Consider the following 16832-nt stretch of genomic DNA (forward strand, 5'->3'; position numbering starts at 1 on the left):
AATACTGATGTCCATTAAACTCCCTATTCCATGTAGATATCGCTATACTTAACTTCACTTACTTCCTTTATCTAAAAGATTTTTGCCTTATCAGTACATAACTTTTAAGGAGTTTTACTTGAATGGGACATCGCAGAACTGGGCCATCGAAGATAGTAAGTCAAATTTTGGTCTAAATGAAGGACATTTATAATGGGTTTCACAACTGACTACAGCAGAGCTAACATTTGGCTTGCTGAAAAAATTGCATTATATTATCCATAAGACATGACGGATGGACTCCTGGCCACATCAAAGTTGATGGCAAAATTCCAGCTGGCTTTGATGGAGCCTGAATTTACCCTCACACGTTGAATTTGGAACAGACATTTTTGGCAGATTATAAAAGAGGAACTTCAGTATTATGTGTTAATATAGACAGTGCTTTTGGCAGTGGAGTCATAAGTATCACTGTCAGATATCAGCACATGTCTAGGAACAGGAGCGTAGGTACAATGGACTCTCTTGGGGAAGTCCCATGCCCTGGGATTTTTGATGCAGCACTCACAGATTGAGACTGTCTCCTATTTAACAGATGTTGTGTATGAAAAAACACCCTCTGGCTTCAAATTTTTGTTATGTTGTTTTTTAAGGACTTACAACTGAGATACTGGTATCACTGAAATCCGTAAGAATAATTATTTTGACTTCACTGAGGCAATCTCAAAGACCCCCTTCATAAAGCTGGATGGATGAGAAAACAGCTGTCCCACTTGATCTAAGCTATCTTATCCAAAACTGAAGATTGTAAAAAATATTAGACAAAAGCTAAGTGTGTTAATCAGCTCTATACATTCATAACTGTTTTTAAAGGCACTGCTGGTAAAAAAATAAACAGTTAAAACATACAGCAGTGTTCCTCAATGAATCATTATACTTAAGAAAAGACGGCCACCTTTCTTGTTCATCTCTCTGATATCAATCAGCTTTAGCACTTTTCAGATACAAATCTAACCTTCAGCAAGTAGAAATAATTACAACCATCGGTAAAATGGTAAGTTCAAATTAAATAACACAAGTAAGGGTTGCATAGCAAGTTAGTGTCAGATGTATACAGTCTGGGATTCCAACTCACTGCAGCATCTGATGAGGCAAATTTTTGGCTTGCTAGCACCTTATCTATGAGGAGACAATAGTCCTTAATGCATACAAGGATCCAGCACGGTGTTAATTTGTAGGCCTTTTGATATGGCAGCCAATGTAAGCAGAGGTATCACTACATCGTATTAAGGAAAAATTAATATTTTGTTCCCCTACTATGAACTCAACAGCAGTGGCTTATGAAAAACAACAGCGGGATTAGGGAAGTACTTCATTAGAGAAATATTAAATTTTTTTAAATAAAAACAGATTTTCAAACCATCCAGAGGACATCTGTGAAAACATATGACAGGAAGCCTTTCTCAGAAAAGCTTTATCTTTTTTCTCTAAGAAACTTAATTTGTAGGTATTAACTTTCCTTGGTTGGGCTTGTGACAAGATTTCTCACAGAACATAGCAAGGGTTTCTTTTTTTAGCCTTCTCTTCATAGCCTTCAGCCTATGAATTTTGGGGTTTTGTGCTGACTTGAAAGTGTATGAAAATGTCTAGATGCTACAGCGTAGAGAGGCTCCCCTGTCTGCATCCTCCTCTGCCCACTGAGGAGTCAGCAGGAGATCGTTCATTGTGCTGGAGGGAGGAGAGACGGGAAGAGCTTTCACTGTTGTAGACACCTCCTCCTTGATTCTGGATCCTCAAGTGTAACAGTCCTCTGACCAAGTATCTCTCAGACATATTACAGGCATTTTTCAAGTTTACACACCACAGTTTCCCGTAAATGGCTGTCTGCAATCAAAGCTAATTGGAGTGCCAATTACAGCCCAGCCAGCATAATTAGGTTACCAATTCTGATGAGTCATCAAGTCACAGAAAAATGTGATCTGCATAAGTCCCACAAATTTCTGTATTTATAATGAGGTATTTTTTCATGAGGAACAGCAGCTCTTTTTATACCACTATTAACACAGAGCCAGTGAGTGAGCTGTCTGTGTTTATATACAGTGGAGCTGACTCAGCAGCAGTGTCCTGGGAGCTACACGCCAATTAAGTTTTCATCAAGGTCAACATTTATCTGTTTACACACTTATATCAATTACTGTATTTCCTGAGCTTTGTGGGGATAACGAAGTCCAAAGTTCCTGGCTACCATCAATTTTAAAAGCAAATGCAGGAGACTAGACCACCTGAATGTCTGACATGCCAATGCAATAGCATCACACTGTTGGTGAAATTATTTAAGACAGAGCAGAGGCACATTTGCACAGCAATCCATCTGGGAATGCTATGGAGGAAATAGTGAACTAAACACCAGGAATCAGTCTCAAAGCAGCCTGCGAGTGCTTCCACACTCTCTGCCTCTGAATGTGACTGTGGGAATATCTGGCAGAGAAGCTGCGGAGGAAAAAACCAGCAAGGGGAACATTACCTTTCTTACTCAGCATCAGCCATTTGCTAATGTCCTCTGTATCCTCTCCTCCAAGTAGCTAGAGAGAACAGCTACCTTTAATAGCGTACCCATCACACAGAATTGCTGAATGGGTTCACCAAGCAAGAGTAAGGCAATGTTTGTTGAGGAATTAAGAATTAACTAGACTAGCTAGTACATCATGCACTTTCTGGAGTGCACGAAATGCATTTGGGGATAATGGAAAAAAATACTGCCTTGATCCCCAATTCCTGTCTTATCTTTGTTCATAAGCAATCACAACTCCAAAAGCTGTATTTACAGATGGGAAAATTGACATACAGACATTTCAATAGTGCAGTCTTCCACCACTGTTGATAATTGTGCTATATAGCATCAAAAAATCTTTGCATTTATATGCTTATCATTTTGACTGTAGGGAAATCATCACAGAAGTTGCTAGAAAGTGAGCATACAGGACAGCAAGGCAGCATCAGAGGGGAACGGGAAACAGCACTTGTTAGCACCTTGCAACTGAATTAATCAAAGCAGTTTACAAACTTTGTTGCAATTCAGCCTCACCACAAATCTGTCAGGGAAAAGTTATTACTGTTCTTTCCCAGATGGGAAATCAGTCACAGAGGCATAGGTCACTAAAAGCCTCTGACAGAGTTAACAGTACTGCTCCACAAGTTGATATCCACTCCCATATTTAACCACTAATACAGTTTGGATGTTGTAGCAATCCAAATGAGTTTTCTAAACATTCACATGTATATGTACAGTCATCATCTTAGCAACAAGTGACATTGGTTTGAATATAGCTATCCCTCTCCTGATGGAAAAGCTTCACTAAGAAGCCTTACATAGACATGACTGAAACTTGCAGACCAGCTGGCTGCCTAATGTCTTAGTCCTGAGCCAACTTCTTCTCCCTGAACCTGTTTTGTAGGGGACAAAACAGATGCACCACATCTGGACCACCATCTCTGAGTTGTTCTCAAACCACTGGATTCTGATTATGTTTACAGAAATACATCTGTAGCCATTATTTCAAATAGTGTATTTCCATTAAAACATATATTTGAATATTTGTCAAACTTCTTTTCAATTATGTATATTTGGCTGCACCTTTCACCTAATCGCTGTGAAAACTCAGAAGACTGGGTGTGCTCTTCAGGCTGCAAGAGCCTGGCTACCTAAGAAACAGATAAGCCAGCCCAGAAATCCCAGCACTGGGCCCCTGGCAGTGCAATGAGCTTGTTACTGCTGCTATTCATCTGTGCACTGAGGCCACCACTCCCGATGGCTCCCTGGGCATGTTTCTGAAGAGGTCCATCTCAAGGTACAGCTGGATGTAAGCCAGCCAACAACACAGCTGGAGACTGGCTGTGGACTGATACATAATTCACATTACTGAACACCATTCCCAGAGAGGAAACCTCTAATGGTGTGACTTTGACTCTTTTCCAAGGATAAAACTCACTTTACAATAGTTAATGCTCACTGTATAGGCACAATGCTATTTCCATTACCACATTTGATGTAAAAGATGGTAGAATTCAGAAGGTCTGGTATTGTATACTGTATAATTACTATTAATAAACACTATTTGGACAAATTCACATAATGCCCCAGAAACTAGTGGTGGTGGGAAAATCATTTATAGCTTCAGATAGCATAATAATTTTTGTTAATACCACAAATCAAATGGACTTATATTATGTTCTCATGGGCACTATTTGACTGCTAGGTTTGCTGCAAGTGGTTTTCTTCCTCCAGGCAATGAACCTCTGATGCTGACAATTTGCTCAAGAGCATTCCTTCTTTGCAAATGCAGGGAATATTTCTGAATTACTTTTAGGATTATGCTATTTCACATTCAAAATCTTGGCCAAATACATTTGCCTTGAACTCTATTTTTCTATTACTATAATATTATGAAAACACTAATATAGTTAAAAAAACCCAAAACTAAAATAGGAATGATCAATACTTACCAATTGGCTTATATCGTATCCCCAAGGAAGAAAAAGAACTCCTGTGTTATATTTCTCCCAGTGTGAACACATAAAGTTAAACAAGACAATGCTTAGATACATATACATTCTGTATACAGAAACTCCAGACTTCCCATTGTCACGGGAAAAGAGAGAAAAAAAAGAAAGCACAAAAATGGAGGTAGCCCAACTATCCAGTCCATGGTCAAATAATTCTCCCAGAGGAGTACTAGACTTAGTCCTTCGAGCATGTTTCCCATCTATGCAGTCTAGAAGGATTGGGAAAGGAAAAGAAACAAAGAATTAGAGCACAACAAATAGATTCATTTTCTTCACATACACTTCACCACTGCATATATAACATATGGAAAAGATACGCCGATGACAGCCAGCTGAAGCACAACACTCTCTTCAATATCAACATGTTAGAATTCCTCACAAAATACTCACTTCAGTTATTAAGTAACTTTCTGTCCTTACCTCAGTTCTTAAAACTAAATGCCACCTTCCTTACAAGCTTTAGAAAGACATTGATAATTACTTGTCTCCAATGGTCTTCAACACTTTCATGTCAGTCCCTGGAATCAGTTTCTCAATGAAAATGTTGAAAAGGGTCCGTAGGACTTCTCATCCCTCCATTGGTGTTGTGGAACCTCTGAGACTTCAGACCACTTGCGGGGGTAGATTCACTAAGGCAGTTAGGTTGCCTAACGCTAAATGCCTCAATGAATTAGCAGTTATGTGGCAGCCTCAAGGAGAAAATTGCACAAAACCTATTTGCGCCTGTGCCTACATAAGATATTTTAAAAGTCTTTCAGTTGATATCTTAGGATAAAAGTGCTGGCAGTGTGTCAGGAGGCCAAGATGGCCAATAGCATCCTGGCTTGTATCAGAAATAGCGTGGACAGTAAGAGCAGGGAAGTGATTGCTCCTCTGTACTCAGCACGTTGAATACTGTGTTCAGTGTTGGGCCCCTCACTAAAACAAGCATGGAGGTGCTGCAGTGTGTCCAAAGAAGGGTAAGGAAGCTGGTGAAGGGTTTGGAGCACAAGTCTTATGAAAAGTGGCAGAGGGAACTGGGATTGTTCAGCCTGGAGAAAAAGAGTCTGAGGGGAGACTTTATGACTCTTTTCAACTACTTGAAAGGAGGTTGTAGAGATGTGGGTGTCAGTTTCTTCTCCCAGGTGATAGGATGAGAGGAAATGGCCTCCAGCTGTATGAGGGGAGGATATTAGGAAAAATTTCATCACTGAAAGCGTTGTCAAGCATTGGAAGAGGCTGCCTAGGGAAGTGGGTGAGTCACCATCCCTAGAAATATTTAAAAGATGTGTAGATGTGGCACTTGGGGACGTGTTTTACCGGTGGACTTAGTGTTAGGTTAACAGTTGGACAATGACCTTAAAGATCTTTTCCAGTAAAATTATTCTTCAATTATACGAGTTTAGGAATACTTTACTGTTAAGGTCAGTTATATTTTGATCACTATTAATACTTAAGTGTTTGGAATATGCCCAAACACTGCACTGGATCTCACTCTGAGATCCTCACTCTGAGGATGGAGTTGTACAATATGATTTGAGTCGATCTGAGAACTCGCTGTTGTTGACCTGCAGCCTTCTCAGCTGGTGGAAAGACAGCAAACATTACATTTTCTTCTAGGTCACTGAAAAGAATTGGCCCTGTGAATGGTACAAAAAGCAAGGGAAATGGCACAGGGGAGGGGCAGTGAATGAAGGGGGTCTAGCAGCTGTAACCTTTCTTGGTTGTATTGTCAAACCATACTGTTAGTCTCTTCTCTGAAACAGTGCCAGTGAGAAATAGAAATACTTCCTTCTTAAAGTTAAGTGTAAATATGCAGAATGAACCTCTTAGGAAAAAGTACACAGAACAAACCTTACAGAATATTATCTTTATCCTGAATCTCAAAATAACATGGAGTTGGTTTTTTTTTCTTTCATATTACTTAGAAGGTGCTATAGTTAACAATTATTAGCTATTGACAGCATTAGCAACCCAAAACTGACTAGAGGTACAACTCCACAGAGTGAGACCAAAGATTCCACAGCTGCTATAGATCACATGCTACTTACTTCTCCAGATCATTTGGCAGTACTCTGAGTTTTGCTTAATGTAAATATACATCAGGGACCTAAAGCCGGAAAACATGGGATTTGATTTTGTGCAGATTTTAGACTATCCCCCTATTATAATACCTGGAGAGCTGTGAGATATCCTTCACTTGAATACAAAACTCGACACAGTTCTCGCAACTCTAAAAATTAAAGATCTCATAGAGGATTTAAAATATGTCTTGCCCCCCTCCAAAGCCACATTCTCTATCAACATTGCCACTGAATCATCACATCTTAGTAAGAAGTACAGAAACAAAACTGTGGTTTTTTAACCAAGCTTGAGGTTACTTGAATAAAACTGTTATAAATCTAGAAATTCTTTATTCTATTTCAGTATTTCTGAAACTTAACTAGCAAATAGGTATGTAAACATCCACAAACAGTGTATGGTCTTTCGTATTTCAAGAACATCTCTCCCAAATCAGAGAGAATTCAGTTATAGAGGTAGCACTTTCTTAATGAGAATGATAGATTAGTCTTTTCATAAACTATTTTACGTTGTCACAAAATAGTAATCACATTGGATACTAAAACATGTACATAAGTGAAAAAGTGGGTTTAGTTTTGCAGGAACATTTCACTAAAAAGAGTTAGGCTTATAATGGGGTCATGAAATACAGTACTGGTAATTACAATGGGCATGAGGAAAAATACAGGAACTGTATAACATATAAGTAAAATTGGATTTCACAAATCCTTTCCCACATTTTCCATGTGGCCTCCCTAACTGTTTAAGAGATTGAAATATTTTCTGGTTTAGGTTTTAGTTTGAAACCATTCATGCCAACAATAGTGTATATTCAATAGTGGAAACACACTGTCCCACACTTCCACTGCTTTAGAATTATTAAACTATGATTCTGCCTCATGAAGGTTCATGAATCTCTAGTTCTACTGAAGTTTATATAACTTCTAAATAGTGGAATTCAAAATAACAGTAAAGAGCATTCCATATTATGGAAATGGAAATGATAACAAACTACCTTAACAAAGAGAGGGGGAAAGACCAGCATGCTAGGGAATCTGGAGAGAGTAACTGTGTCATTAAAAAGAAGCTGAGAGAGATTAGAGCCGCATATTTGGTAGGTTATTATGGCTCTCTGCAGTCTTCCAAAGGGAAAACTTTGGCCATGCAGAATTAAATCTGAGACTAAATATTTCACAAAGGGGCTTGGAAAGCAGACACAAAAATCTACATATAAATCAGTTCATTAAAGCTTTGGTTGTCAACATCGTATTCCTTGTCTACCAAGTATGAGGAGCTATAGGCCTCACTGGCAACTAACATCTACATTAAGAACCTCAGAAGTTGAATTTCCAGTAAGCTTTCTGGGGTGTCATACACTAACAGCTCCAATACACAATTCTTATTTACAAAACAATGGCCACTTCATTAAATTCCCTACAATCACATAAAGAACAGTTTTCACAAAAGAAACTGGTGCTCCAGTTTATGGTTATAGAGAGCTGTTAGGGAAATCTGGCTGGTAGTCAGCTTCAAAGGATGATTGTCCCAATGATTTTTATGGTACAAATACAAAGAAATACTGGACAAAATAATTTTGGCACAAACTCGCCATCTGAACAGAAACTGCAAGGCATTCATAATGCAGGGGGAGATATCTGCACAAAAGGATACACCAGGTTAATCGAGATGGCTCTACATGCATGGGACTGACAGCAAAAGGGAGCAGCATCTTTGCACAATTCTGCAGTGTAAATCTAGAACACATTTACATCTAGCCTTAGTATCTTAAGTATGACACACATATCTTAAGTATGGCTACATAAAAAAACTTCACCTCCATAAGAAGCTCAGGCCTGTCACCACATTCATACCATCATATCATACCATCTCCAGTGCCATAATTCATGAGCACTGAAATGCCAAACAGGTTAAACCACTGTGCTATGTTCATTTTCCTTTTTCACAGCTTTGCCCTTTACTTTCCCCATCTTTGAAAGCACCCTCTGCTAATGCAAGCATCAGGGAGCTTCTCGGAATGTCACTGACAGGGGACAAAGATTTTTAACCCAACAACGACTGATTTCCATTGTTTCTCTAAAAAGATTCGAACATTCAAAAGAGATAAATCAACAGTCACAGAACCTCTAATACATCACTAAAAAAATGCTTTTTATTTAGCCTTGTTTTTCCTGTTGGCTTTGTTTGGTTTTTTGTTTTTCTTCTGGAAAGAGATCAATAAGTTATGCACTATCCTCTTCATTTTGATGGTCCAGAGCACTAATGAACTAGTAGATAAAACTATATGAAGATGTCAGACATACGAATTATTTCATTGTACTTTACCTAAAGCATAAGCACAAAAGGTGGCAAAAGCACTGAACAGCCACACCCAGGTGGGAACACGTCCAGGACTGGTACCTGAAATAAACAGGGTAGTGAGTCAAAGTAGCAGTGGTTAACATCAAAGAAGTCCACTGAGATAATTATATACATATGAACAAGCTGCCAGTGATTAGTCCACGTGTTGATATGAGATCCCCATTTTCAACCATCAGTGGGGGTATGCTCTCTTTAACCTTCCTCTTCAGACTGATGGACCTGTAGAAGCCCTTCCTGTCAGTCTTCACTTCCCTTGCCAAGTCCAGCTCCAGCTGTGTCGTGGCCTTCCTGACTTCATCCCTACACAACCAGACAGCATCCCTATACACGTCCCAGGTTCCCTGACCCTGTTTGCACTGCCTGTGCAGTTCCCTCTTGTTCTTCAGTTTGACCAGCAGCTCTCGACTTAGCCCCATATATTAGCACCCCTTTTTTTCCCCCTTGAAAAAAAAAGGAAAAGGAAGCTGAATTGGGCAGAACCCAGGGTTCTGTTATTGCTCTGCTGAAAGTAATAACTCACAGTTATTGTTGCTGTTTTAAAGAAATCGATCCTTTTTCCAAAGTGTGTTCTATTAACTTAAACATAATCCAATAAGGACTACAACTGCACTAAACAAGGGTGTATGCAAAGCCCTCTCAGTTTTCTGGCATCTGGCACCAAGCACAGGGAATACTTGCATGCAGAGGTGTGTCCCTCCTGAAGCAGAAGATGCCAGTACCTAAAACAGTGCCGTCATCACCTTTCTCTCAATGCTTCATCTTGCCACTCTGAAAGATGGCATTTCCTGGCTCCTAGCTGCAAATTTTCATACTGTAGAATAAAAGCCAGCTGTCCAGTAAATTAGGTCTTATATTTCTGATCCTTCATATGGGCTCGATACATGATACTCAAAAGGCTCATTAGGTTGCATGTACATTTTCAATCAATTGAGAAATGATGGGCACTGTTCTCGTGTGAAATTGAGAATAGGCCTGCACATAGAAATCTCAACTCTAACAGACTTAATCACGATTTCAAAAGTCTTCAAGCTCAATGTGTACCTGTTGGGAATGTGTCAATATATAATATTGATATATAATATCAATATATAACCCAATTAAAAGACCTGTGCAGGATCTTCTTTTATTATAGAACTTAGCAAATATCAGTTTCATTGATAAAAAACCCAAGTGTTTAAGCATGAGGCCAGGTAATTACACAACATGCTGATCCTGAAAACTTACTGATCATATTTTTTCACCAAAACTGCTGTCAAATATCCCTCCCTCCAGAGTTCTGATAAAAGTACAAACAGCTCATGTCACAGGGTGCCTCCTGGATCTAACCACAGGCATAAAAAGATCACAGGCAGCAAAAAAAAACCCAAACATAATTGCTTCAGGAAATAAAAGCGTTAAGTCTTCTCCAAATTGCCTAAAGAAAAACAAAGCTGTTTATATATTAATCACCTGAGAGATGCTTCCTACTTATTGTAGACTCCAACAGCTGGTCTGAGAAGTTCAGAACTGAATATGCCCTATGCTCAGAAGCAATCAGCTTCAAAAAGTTTTTTACTTGGTCTGCCATGAGGAGCAAATACAGCCTTGGACTGAAAGTCATAAAATTTCAAGAGATATTTGTTTAAAACCTATTTCTTCTTTGTCTAGAAGCAGTCTTGAATGGGAGGGTATGGAAAAATGAAAGGGGAATTAACTTGCTCAGGTGTTGATTTAGGTATGAGAAAATGTGAAACCAATGAAAATTTTATGAAGAACATTAGGATGGGTTTTGACTGTGTATTTAAATCCTGGCATACACTTTAAATAAAATGAGATATTATCGTAGACTTCAAGAAGCACATGCTGAAACCCATATTTAGGGATGAAAATAAATGAGGTTTTCCAATAAAGTTATCTAAATTTATAATGCCATGTGTGTGAGGTCAGACCCTCCTATATGCACATGAAGCCTCATTAAGGGAATGAGTGGAAGATTCAAGTATCTGATACCTCTCTGTATTGTTCTGAATTATGACATAAACAGCTCACTAACTCTGAAAAATAACCGTATGAGGACATTTACCTGAGGCAGTGTAGTCCCAGTCATAAAAAGATATTAGAAAATACGTAACTAAAACCATGACAAATCCAGAGAATGTTAACAGGTTGGGAGCAATCCACAAAGGCACTATCTGTTATAAAAAGAGAAAGAAAAAAAAAATCTAAGAAAAAAATATATTTCAAACTGTAAGTCCTATTTTAATTAAATATTTTCTATTTTTACCAGGAAAGGAGAAGGCTGTACATGACATAACCAGTGTTCACATTTGTGAACATTTTCCCATTTCCAAATTAAAATACAGTGTCCATTTCTGAAATTTGTTTTCAAATGTAATACTTTTGCCTGATCCTTGTGATTGCAGTAAAAATATCATTGTAAAATGCTGTATTTCCTATGTTACACACTATTTTCCCAGCCACCAAGGAGAGCTTCTACCAATTGTGTGTATCACAACCGAAAGAAGACTGCAGCACCCCAGTGTGGTAATTCAGCATCCACATAGCAGGTTTTATAAGTGTTCTGTTCCCACACTATAACAAGGAAATGTCCTCTTCTGAAATATGTTAATAATTTCCAACTCAAAACAAAAATCAGACAATTCAACAAAATCAGACATTGAGTGCATTAGTTTTTAAGATCAAAACAAGCAGCTCCCTACTTCTCTAGACAGTAATTTTCTGCAGAGTCTCCCTCTTCAGTCATAAATTATAAACACTCCATTAATTCATTTGACTTTATAGACTGCTGAAAAGGACTCCCCGTCTTTGCCTAAGCCTCTAAGTTTCGTGCCATTAACTGTTCTCAGCTATTCACCTCCTGAGTCTTAGAGGTATTCCCTACACTCAACAGGGATCCTTTCCGGTAACACCCTTCCCAAGCAACACAGTTTCTCCAAAATATTTCTTGAAATAGCATACACAGTTTTCTATAAGATTTTTAGAAAGAATATATTCTGTGCAAACATGAAGCCATTATTTTAAACCCACTTTCTTGCTAACATCATGTATTTTAAGAAAGAAACCTTCAAAGGATGTTGTTATACTTGCAATCCCTTTGGCTAGGAGACCCACCATGAAAAACAGTTACAGGAGGAAAACAGCCCCTCCTGCTGTTAAACCTCTAAATATACTTTTTGGATCCTTGCCAAACCTAATCTGTCAAGGTATTTAGAGAGTATTCCAGTTGAAAAATCCCTTTTGTTATATTTAACGCCTCTTATTTTTCTGGTCAATGTTTTACTACCATCACCCTATTTCATAATTCAAAAATTACGGGATGCTAGAGGTTAACCTGTTAAATATGTTGCAAAAAGACTGTCTGAATTTACTAGTATCCCATAGAAGGCTATGTTGCAATTTTTATTATCTAATTAACAGGCAGTCAAAGTCTAATACATCAATGCTCTACATGATTAGTGCAACTGGAGATGCCACTGGGGAGAATCACAGCTGCTTTCTGGCAAATACACTGTATACTTGAACCTTTTAAAATACTTTTAGTTCCACAAAATACTAACTGTTTTCTGTTTTAATGGGTCTACAGTCATTCATGCTAAAAGCCTTAGTACAAACAGCACATGCTTTAATATAATCAACTGCCTATTTGAATAATAAACATTAAAGTACACATATTTATCTAAAGCTCTGTTCAAACTTGAAGTATTCATTAACTAAATCACTTAAGACCACTAAAATTCTACTCATGCCCAATTCTAGTGATAAAATCAAAGTTTGTAAAGGCAATTCCAGGGGGAGAGGGGAGGCATAATTTACTTCAATGGGGCTGGCACACACCTCTGTATCCCAGTGGGATTTCCTATTTTTCTTCTCATTGTCCTGCACAAATATGATTTCTCATGAATACAAATAAAGAAGGAAGAGGAATACTCAGTTTGTATAGCAGCTAAGTAATACTATTCATTATCTGTCAGATGGCACGTGATCATGCTTTATTATAAACCACAAACCTTAATTACAGGCAGCAGGACGAGCATTGAACCAATTCATTATTTAAGAAGAAATACCTATACCTATAGCTGCATAATCAGGATAGTTTTAAATAACATGTAGAGGAATTTAATTGTTACTGTACTGTTTCATACAGGTGTCACTATAATTTCATTCAAAGTGGAAAAGCTATCATGGACGGGAGTATCTCAGAGCACTTCAAGCCCATTATAGAATCCAAGCATGAAACTATACCTTTCTATTTCAGCATTCAACGCATTTTGGAAGCACATACTTGCAAAAATCACACACAACTGACACAGGCAGCACAGAATTACATCCTTGGAAGAGGAAAGAGAGGAAGGTAATGCTCAAGATTCCCAGATGAATTTCTGATGTAAATGCACGAATTCTTTGCTTTCCTAATATCCCCACTACAGGTAAATGAGGTCAGCTATGGCAACATCCTAGCTCATAAATTCTCACATCTTCTCTAATGTCACGCTCTTCTTAATTTTTCATAACACAGGAAACCCATTTTTCAATTAACTCAGTGTTATGGAATACAGAAAAACTTGTGTTACAATTAGGACTAAATAGACACATGAAAGGCCAGACCTAAATCACAAGACTTGGTTCTCACAGGCTTTTTTTTTTTTTGCTTGATTGTCTCTGTGAATTGTAGGTTGTTGGGGTTTTTTAAGTCCTCTAGAATCTAGTGAAAATAGTCCCTGTGGAATGTTTATTTTCACCAAACTGGCAATTAAAAGAGAATTGGTTCATATCTGTCTGCCACCCTATGCAAATGGAGGTATTAGGATGTCTGAACTTACTTCTCCCAGTCATTAAGAAGCACACTTGTACAGCTCAATTTTGAATGAACATATTATATGCAGTATTTCTTCTTAAAAAAATTATCCCATCTTTACTCTATCTCCCTATTGCAAGGCAGAAAAACAGAAATAAGATGACATACCATAAAATGTAAATTCAATATTATATGCTAGATCACTGAATATTATACTTGAGATCATGTTCACAGTCTAGTTATAATGCTTACAACAAGTACAAGTTAAAAAAAAAATCAATAAAGAGTAAATGAATTAAAAGTTTCTTCTTCTAAAAGTAAGATTTTATCACATTTATTACAATACCACTATTTTACTTACACTTCAAGTGAAAAAGTATTTTTTGATGAACAGATGAGCAGAATTTTCCTGGACTGAGTTTGGGACAACAGTTACTGCCACACCTGGTTTCAGCACCTGGCCAGGAACACAACCATTCTAGCAGCTTCAAGTGCTACTAGTATTTTACAGTCAGTTGAATTTTCTCCAATAACTTTGGCACTCTCTCAGCTTTGATTTTTAACTTCAGGAACAACCAAGAAGACTCTACTGCAATCTCCATTTCATATTGCCTTCCAGTTTGCAACTGCATTTCCAGTTCTTCTGCAGGACTCTGATTTGACTCAGCAGTATCCTTTAGCATCAGAATGATTCCTTCTACAAAAGCTGAGAGCAATTTAATTCCTTCTGATGCATCACTGTGGCACTCTTGCACTATGAGGCAGAGCAGAACATTCATTGCTCTACCTTCAGGGTTCAAACTGAATAAAATGCCAAAGTACAGACACCACCAGCTCCAGTTTCTGGTTCTGTACTCCTACCTCTCAGTTTTGGGAACAGGTCCTGTGTTCTGCTTTGGGTTCTTATCCAGCACAAACTGAATAAGATTATGCTCAGCTAAAATTTAAGGAGGTTTAAAAGACTGTTAATTTAAAAAATCATTAAGAAAAAAAAATATTAGAAGATCTCTAAAGGATGTTTTTCAGTGACAACATTTTCCCTTCAGTCTCAAAAGAGATGAATACCCATGGATCTTCTAAACCAAGTGCAAATGCACAGTAAAGCCTCTGCTCATCTCCCATGCTGGACACCAGAGAGCTGGAGGGAATCTTTTCTGCCTCCCTGGTTTCCCTGATATTGTGATGGAAAAGGAAAGGGAATCTCTGAACTGAATTACTGAATTCAGGTTCAAATCTTTGAATTTCTTTTCTCTCATCATCTTCAGGTTGTTTTTCAGTTCTGAAGTTAGTCTCTATGAGACACTTCCATGAAATTATATTGTGGTTATGAACAATGCGTTATGATTTTCCTGCTGCATCAAGCATAAGTAACACCTGAGTTGTAGAACACAAACATGGCAAATCCAATAGCACTCTGATCACATATATCCTTTTTAGTTTGCATAAAGCCTTGTTTTCAAGTCTACTCCTATTTCCTCTGAAGAGGCAGGTGCAGAAGTTATTGCTTCCTTGGAGATCAAGGAAGTTCATATTTATTTGAGATACAGCCCATTTTTTTTGCCAACGGCAGCAAGGAAATTGTGAGTGGTTTTATTTTTAAAAACTGCAGATCATAATGCATTCAAGAGATGCTATCTTTGAATCATTATGGTGATCATGGTAACCGCTCTCATTTTCAGCTTCTTAGAGAAACGCCTCGCTCCCTTGAGCAAGTGCCCTTGGGAGAAAATGAGACAGCACCTGCATAAAATCATGTGCAAAGCACGGAGATAAACCCATGTTGTTGTTAGGTGGCATATGCTGCACAAAAATAATTTCTACTAAGTAAACCTTTCAATGTCTGCAAAGTTGTTTAATGAAAGATGTAATAACAAAAGATGTAAAAATGAAACACGTGCTTTTTAGGTAGCAATCAAAGATAAATAAACCTTTTTTTCTGAAAGACTCCCCTCAAGATCCAAACACACTCATCTTAAATATAGGTATATATCATGTAACATTTTTCCTTAATACAGACGTTTTAATTTCAGCTTTATTAGTCAACATGTGTTTTTAAATTAAAATACATACTGTGTTTAAAATGAATTCTTATGTTATGATGCAAGGCTTCTATTAAATAAAATTATTACCTTAATAATTTTGTTCCAGATGGGTTGCATAATATACACAGATAAAGGATTGGTATCCACAGCATTGTACTGTGAAGAAAAAAGCAAACATGTTAAACAAAGCACTAAAGAACATATTTTTCCATCGCTGTATATCCCTTCAGCATCTAAGAACAATTACGCTGAGTGTGTCTGATGTAAACTTATTTTTTTCTGATGAACATTAATACAGTTTTAATTTAATTTAAAAGCACTGGGCTGGTTTACAATAACCTTGTTAGCAACTCTATTTTCTAACACAGAGGTTTAGGCTGATGAGTTGGCAAACAGTTCTGTGTCACATTTTACTTGCAAATTCTTATTCGTCTTACGAGTTATCTTATAAGACTCTGTATTTCTACTATATTTTGTATTTAATACCTTTATGTGGACTACCAGTAATGCATAGCCTGAGAAGCAGTTCATTGTTAGTGTGTAGAACAGATAGTGCATAGAGAATATGGTCATGAGTGGGATGTTATATTGCAGAGAGAAGCAGCTTTTGACATAGTCAAAACAGTCCCATTTGGACTACGCTAATTAATGCAAGGCAATGTTATAATAAAAAAAAGCTCTAAAATAGCACAATTCAATACCACAATAACATTTCCCTACTAGTCAGGCTTGTAAAACTATTATATGTGTTTTATAAATTCCAGTAAGTATACATTTGCAGTTCTTGCAAACAAAATATCTCAAAAACCCAAGCCCACCCTAAATTGCTGTTGTTTACTTTCTCCTCAGAGGATAGTATCAAGGTTTATCCCACCTTAAGATTTCAGGGCACAAACTCAGAACAATCTGCAGAAGAATGATCTTAGCTCATAATACCAGTCACAGCCACATGCTTGAACCTTAGCGGGTCCACAGAGGAAGAAGTTAGTCACCAGTGGGGTGGTACATATCATTCTATCAGAAATTACTGGACT

At 37.7% G+C, this 16832-nt stretch overlaps 1 protein-coding gene across 1 annotated transcript in view; it reads right to left on the reverse strand.

Moving 5' to 3' along the window:
- LOC138719108 (ethanolaminephosphotransferase 1-like) overlaps positions 1 to 16832 on the reverse strand; it is a 53448-nt gene that overhangs the window by 20800 nt on the left and 15816 nt on the right. The window contains exons 2-5 of the mRNA XM_069854074.1: positions 15886 to 15954; positions 11024 to 11132; positions 8926 to 9000; positions 4483 to 4751 (exon numbers count right to left, since the gene is read on the reverse strand). Of these exons, the coding sequence (XP_069710175.1) occupies positions 4483 to 4751; positions 8926 to 9000; positions 11024 to 11132; positions 15886 to 15954 (522 nt within the window). The remainder of the gene's footprint in view (positions 1 to 4482; positions 4752 to 8925; positions 9001 to 11023; positions 11133 to 15885; positions 15955 to 16832) is intronic.

This window comes from Phaenicophaeus curvirostris, chromosome 3 (assembly GCF_032191515.1).
Source record: "Phaenicophaeus curvirostris isolate KB17595 chromosome 3, BPBGC_Pcur_1.0, whole genome shotgun sequence".
Lineage (NCBI taxonomy): Eukaryota > Metazoa > Chordata > Aves > Cuculiformes > Cuculidae > Phaenicophaeus > Phaenicophaeus curvirostris.